General features: G+C 38.8%; 1 protein-coding gene across 1 annotated transcript in view; it reads right to left on the reverse strand.

Moving 5' to 3' along the window:
- CCDC125 (coiled-coil domain containing 125) overlaps positions 1–5,524 on the reverse strand; it is a 50,988-nt gene extending 45,464 nt beyond the window's left edge. Inside the window, exons 1-2 of the mRNA XM_006900043.1 lie at positions 5,215–5,524; positions 4,845–4,847 (exon numbers count right to left, since the gene is read on the reverse strand). Of these exons, the coding sequence (XP_006900105.1) occupies positions 4,845–4,847; positions 5,215–5,524 (313 nt within the window). The remainder of the gene's footprint in view (positions 1–4,844; positions 4,848–5,214) is intronic.
- Between the last annotated feature and the right edge of the window lie 1,544 nt (positions 5,525–7,068).

A 7,068-nucleotide genomic window follows, 5' to 3' on the forward strand; every position in this document is an offset into this window, starting at 1 on the left:
TTTCCAAGAGGGTAGTGTACTGGGGGGGGGAGGGTTGGGAGGGGAGAAAAGTGCAACAATGAATGAATGGAAATCCAAAGTCTCTGTAAATTTTCTTTGAAATTAGTAATAAATTTTAAAAAATTATAAACTAAAAGCAAAGTTAATCACAAAGGTATGCTTTGATGTGATCAGTCAATTGTCAGAGGATTAGGGTAGGATTCGAACCCCTTACTCAGATCACAGCCCTGATCCTGTGTAGGGAGAGTTTCCCTGGCTTGTATCACCTTTTGCCATTTTTTTTGGCGGGGGTGGGGTGGGGGGGTGGGGGGCGGACAGAATTAGCCAGCTGGACTCAATTTAGATGATCCCAGTTGTGTTGGCAACATCCAAAGCATCATAGTCAGGAGCAAGTTGAACATAGGCCACCTTCTCTCCATCCAATCAAAGTGGTGACCTTAGCCACATCAATGTCATAGAGCTTCTTTGCAGCTTGTTTAATTTGGTGCTTGTTGGCCTTGACATCCACAATGAACTATATCCCCAGATTCAAATACTGTATGGTAAATTATAGACTAAAAATCCTGTGTGTATATGCACAGATAAAAGTAGTTGAGGTAAAAAAAAAAAGTAGTTGAGATAATGCAGTACATAAATATTGCATTTGACTCTAAAAATATAAGATAAACTTTCTTAGGACACTTTCTAATGTTGTTGTTGTTATGTGCTGTCAAGTCACCTGCGACTTATAGCGACCCTATGTACAACAGCTCTGAAGTCTGTTCTATCCTGAGCCAACCTTATTGTCTCTTACACACCTACCTCCATTCCTTCAGTCACTGTATCAATCCATTTCAGTGACTGTCTTCCTCTCCTGTGCTGTCCCTCCACACTCCCAAGTGTTATATCCCTCTCCAAGGACTGGGCCCTTTTGTAACATGCCCAAATTATGTCATACAGACCTTCAGAGCCCTTTCCTCCAAGGAGCAGCCTGATTTTATCCTCTCCAGGATGAAACCTTTTGTTCTCTTAGGAGTACGTGATATATTCAAGACTCTTTTTCAGCACTACAGCTCACAGGCATCAATTCTCTTTCTGTCATCCCTAGTCATTGTCCAGCTTTCTGATGCAAAGCTAGTGATTGTGAAGACATGAGTATTAATATTTATGTAATATTTCACCTCAAATACTATTAGTCTTGTTACTCTGAACACCTATTTCCACACAAGGTCATCTAGAAACTTTGCTATAAAAGGAAAAGAAACAATATCCTTTTATACTATAATAATTTTTTCTCAAGATAATTTTTCTTTGATATGCTCAACATTTATTAACATGATAGTCCCCTTGAAAACTCAGACACCGATCCAGCTATATGATCAACTGATATTCAACAAGGAAACAAAACCTATCAAATGAAGACATGACAACCTCTTCAACAAATGTTGCTGGCAAAATTAGACTGCTACCTGCAAAAAGCTGAAACAGGCTCCACATCTCACACCATATAAAAAAATCAACTCAACATGGATCAGAGACCTGGGGGCTCCACATCTCACACCATATAAAAAAATCAACTCAACGTGGATCAGAGACCTGGGGGCTCCACATCTCACACCATATAAAAAAATCAACTCAACGTGGATCAGAGACCTGGGGGCTCCACATCTCACACCATATAAAAAAAATCAACTCAACGTGGATCAGAGACCTGGGGGCTCCACATCTCACACCATATAAAAAAAATCAACTCAATGTGGATCAGAGACCTGGGAGTAAATGCCAAAGTCATAAAGTTTATCAGACGCAAACTGAGATCAAGCTTAAGGCCTACACTATGGCATAAAGAGACTGCCAAATACAGCTAGAAACGCATGATGTGGAGAGGATAAAATTGATTAATGGGACCTTGTAAAGATTAAATCCCTGTGTGCATCAAAAACATTTTCAAAAACAGTGAAAAGAAAACCTACTGGATGGGAAAAAACATTTGGCAATACCATCTCAGATGAGGGCCTCCACAAGAAAAAGACGAATAATCCAATTACAAAATAGGCAAAAGAAATGGAAAGAATTTTCACAGAGGAAGATATTTGGATGGGCAACAGACACATGAAGAAATACTCCAAATCACTGGCAATAAGAGAGATGCAAATCAAAGCCACAATGAGATACCATCTCACTCCAGTTTCAGTGGCAAAGTTTAACAAGACAGCAAGTAATAAATGTTAGAGAGGATGTGGCGAGTTGTTGGTGGGATTGGAAAATGATGCAGCCACTCTGGAAGACAATTTGGCACTTTCTCAAAAAGCTGAACATGGTAATTTCATATGACTCTGGTATTCCACAGCTTAGCAAATACCCCAAGGAAATCAGAACTGATCTACAAATAGAGATTTGTACACCAATGTTTATAGTAGCATTATTTATCAACTTGAGAACATGGAAACAGCTCAAATGTCCAACCATAATCGAATGGATTGAGAAATTATGGTACATTCACATGATGGAATACTATGCAGCATGCAGGGGCAATGATCTTATCAATTACTACCTACCTTGGAGGGGACTAGAGAGCATTTTGCTAAGTGAACTAAGTCCCATAAGGACAAATACTATATAAAACCATTATTGCAGAACAAGTATGAAGATCCTAGGATGGGTGAGGGTGGGAGGAGAGGGGTGACGAAGGGTGGGTAGGTGGATGGGGACGTTAGTCATAAGGTCACACTATTTGATGGGTGGAGGGAGGGAGGGGTAAGGAAATGGGAAAGATCTGTGTGAAAAACAATGTATACAAACTTTGTAAACAAACCAGTATAAATTAAAAAAAAAAAACAACCAAAAAACATGACAGTACCCAAGGCAAAACATAAACCTTATTTTTTACTCCAATGAGGGTTTCAAAGACAGACAAAAGGGACACTGAGTCGGCAATGACAAGTCCTGTTCTATTAATACCTATCACACTCACTCATTGCCATTGAGTAGGAACCAACGCAGTTCACTCTCTAGCAAATTGTCAGAGGCTGTAAATTGCAAGAAAGGAGAATCCTCATTTTTCTCCCTCACAGCCACTGGTGGATTTAAACCACTGGAGAAGTGCTGTGTTTATATCAGCAGTGCAACTCCCTACAGATGGTTCCACCACAGCCCTTAATACTTAGGATTGGGAGAACAATGGCTCCTCAACAGTATTCATATCTTAAGCCTCAGAACCTGGGAATAGAATGTGTTCCTTACTTGGCAAAAGGTTTCTGCAGATGCAGTTAAATGAAGGATCTTGAAATGAAGATATTCTGGATTATCTGGGTGGGTCCAATGTAACCACAGTGATCCTTATAAGAGGGAGGTGGAAAACTCAGAGGAGATGCGAGAAAAGAATCAGACATCACAGGGGCATTGGAGAAGCTGTGCTGCTGGTTTTAAAGGTGGAGGAAGGGATTAGCAGCCAAGGAATACAGGCAGCCGCCAGAAGCTTTTGCAAGCAGGCTTTCTTCCAGGCTCCAGAGGAACCTAGCCTTGCCAAAAACTGAGCTTTTGTCCAGTGAATTTCATTTTGGACTTCTGATCTTGAGATAAATTTTCATTTAAATGTAAGATTAAAATTTATTTGAAATAAAAATTTTCTTCTAGTAATTTGTTACAGCACCATGCCGAGGGTCATACGAGCTTTGATAAAAAGGCCATAACTCAACAAAATAGGTTCATCCTCTACTATCAAGCGTTCTTACATTCCAGCAGTTTTAGCAAATTTGTATGAAGGCACCTGAGCAACATGTCCCATTTTCAGTATCTTATTTGTAAGACTATCCATCCGTAGTAGCAGATAAACAATTGGAAGAAACATATCTGAATACTCTCATGCTAATTTTAAGAAAGATCTTGAACACTGTGGGTAGATCACAGGCTGCAACATGTGTTTGGGGATCTGAAATCACGTTTCTGAAATTCCTCTTGCTTTGCTTTAGTGAGGAAGTTTCGGAAGAAGTTTTACAACAGGGATTATAAAAGATTCCGCAAACAAGAGTCAGTGCCACTGGCAGGAGCCATTTACTGATTCATCATTACTTGCAAATAACAACATTTTATCACAGCATGATTCAGGAATTGTGTTTGTTGCTGTTGTTGTTATGTGCCATTAGTCAACTACATTTCATAATGATCCTATGCACAATAGCTCTGAACCCTGCTCTATCCTGAATCTCTTTCACCTACCCTCATTACCCCAGTTACTTGGACAATCCATCTTTCCTGAGGTCTTCCACTCCTGTGCTCTCCCTTCACCCTTCCAAGCATGATATCTTTCTTCAAAGTCTAATTCCTCCCTGCTACATGCCAAAAAAAGAAATCATTCCAGGAGTTGGACTTTATAATTAAAAAAGGTGAAATCACGAGAGGAGAAAAGACTCATCAACAACCTGTGTTATGCAAATGATACAAACCTGCTTGTTGAAAGTGAGGAGAACTTGAAACATTTGCTGCAGAAAATCAAAGATGACAGCCTTCAATAAGAATTACATCTCAAAATCAAGAAGACAAAAATCCTCACCACTGGGCCAATAGGCAACATCATGACTGATGAAGAAAAGATTGAAACTGTCAAAGATTTCTTCTACTTAAATCCACAATCAACACCATTGCCACTGGTAGTCAAGAAATCAAAGTATCTATGGCACTGGTTAAGTTTGCTGTAGAGGAACTCCCAAAGTACTGGGGAATAATGATGTCAGCTTGAATACTAAGGTGTGCCTGATTCAGGCCATGGTCTTTTTAATCAACTTGCACTGCATCTAAGAGCTGGACAATGAATAAGGATGACAGAAGAACTCGTGCCTTTGAGTTATAATGCTGGAGAGGAGTACCGACTATCCCACGGACTGTCAAAAGAACAGAGAGATATGTCTTAGAGAAGGTGCAATCAGAGCAAAAGATGATGAAGCTTTGTGTCATATCACATATTTTAGGCATGAAAAACTAGAAGAGTTTTTTGGAAAGGAACATCATGCTTAGAGAAGGTGGACGGTCTTCAAAAGAGAGGAAGATCTTCAATCAGATGGGTTTCTAAGGCTGGAAATCGTATAGGAGAAAACTGCCTATCTTTATCCTCTGGAAAAAATTAATAGAGAATCTTGGGCATTGGGTTAGCAGTGTAACTCTACAAACTAAGTCACCAGAGATTTGGTAAAATCTACAGGGGAGAAGAAAAACAGGCAAGAAATTAGCTGCTCTTACCTGTGCTATATTGTCGCCTGTAATTAGGAATCCTGGGGCCTTGAGGATAAGCATCTTGCAAGCTCTTTTGCTTCAAATACTGAAAAATGGCACCATTACTTTCTTCGCCCTTTCTTGGAAAGGGAGGAGGGCTCACGTTTTTTCCATCTGATCTTTTTCTAGACGTAAATAAATGGGAAACTTCAGCTTCATAAATGCCCCCAGGTCTTCGTCTGAGGCCATATCCTAAATCACCTTCTGTCATGTCATCATCTTCTGTTTCCCAGATTTGTACCTCTGATTCACTCGATGACCTAATAGCCCTGCTCATTAGCCAAATGCCAGCCTTAGCATAAAGAAGAACAAGATACCTGTAATGAATAAAACAAAACAAAAAGTTAAAAACAATCATAGATTCATGGATGAATCTAGAACACGTTATGCTGACTGACATAAATTAGTCACATAAAAGATAACTGCTGCATAAAACCACTATTATATAAAGCTAAGGAAAGGTTTATGCAAGGATAAAGTAAATTCTGGAGGGATAATAGAATCAGAGAGAGAGGGAGAGGAAAGTAAAAATTAACAAAAAGTTATCTGGGTGAATGAAAGGCAATAAAATACAATAAGGGACTGAACAGACATTATTAATATAATTGTGGTGGTGGTGTTGATTGCCTTCAAGTCGAGCATGACTCATAGCAACCCTATGAACAAAAGGCCTGCAGCCCCTCTACAACTATTGACATTTATCAAAGTTCATAGAGTTTCTGGAAGCATGTTATTTAGGAAGTGGATGCCACTCCTGCTTCCAATTAACATAATAAGTTAACTCTATTAATCAATTGCAATTAATGTTAAAACAAAAATATCTATGTATAATTGTATGTAAAACCAATATGATGTGTTAACTTTCACTCAAATAAAAACTAAAAATTTTTACATAAAACATAATATACCACACAGTAAACTTGAGTTTACAAAAGAAAAGCTCCTTTCAGTATTAAGCAGACATGAATTTCCAAGCATTGCATTCATACAGAGACTCCTTACTATCCAAGTCAAAGTATTTAACATTCCAGCTCTTTTTTAGGTAAGAAGAGATCCGTACTTCAAAGGCTGCAGGAAGTGGAAGGAAACAGGAAAGGATTTCACTGACTCCAGTACTCTACAGCCTAGGAAAAAGCATGTCGGCCTTTCTCAAGGAAACAAACTTTCTTCTAATAAGACTCACCCAAGGCCTTTTCTCCTTTCAAGGAGAAAGGTCTGTTCCTTTGGAGATGTAACTTTCTAATAATTTATCATTACTATTTATCCTCAAAAAATAAAGACTCACTCAGGAACCTACCCCTAGCTGAGCCTCCAACAGGTTTTCAGAGGGTATAAACTACACGGGAGGAGACTGCCCATCTTTCTCCCTCACAGCAGCTCATGGATTTGAACTGCTTGCCTTTGAGTTGGCAGTATATCACCTTATAGTCACAACAGCAACAATCTAGAAAAATTTTTAACACAATTTGGTTTTAATAATACAAGAAGGAATGTGCTCAACAGTTAAAAAAATGCAATTTTAAACTAAGGTGGGATTCCACCACAAACCACTGACAATTCTCAATGTTCAAAGGCTATGGAGTAAGTGAAACTTGCATACTTACAGGGCAGAGCATAAAACAACACAACCATTTTGGAAAATACCTTGGCAGCTTTTATAAGCATGTGACCCAGGAGATATGAAAACACACATCTGTACCAAGACATATGCATTAATTTTCACAGCATTATTCATATTAACTGAAAACTGGAAACAATCCAAATATCTATCACCAGGAAACAAATTGTTGTATATCCACACAACAGAATATATTAAGCAAT

This window comes from Elephantulus edwardii, unplaced genomic scaffold, assembly GCF_000299155.1.
Source record: "Elephantulus edwardii isolate Elephantulus edwardi_28Jun2011 unplaced genomic scaffold, EleEdw1.0 scaffold00271, whole genome shotgun sequence".
Taxonomy (NCBI): Eukaryota; Metazoa; Chordata; class Mammalia; order Macroscelidea; family Macroscelididae; genus Elephantulus; species Elephantulus edwardii.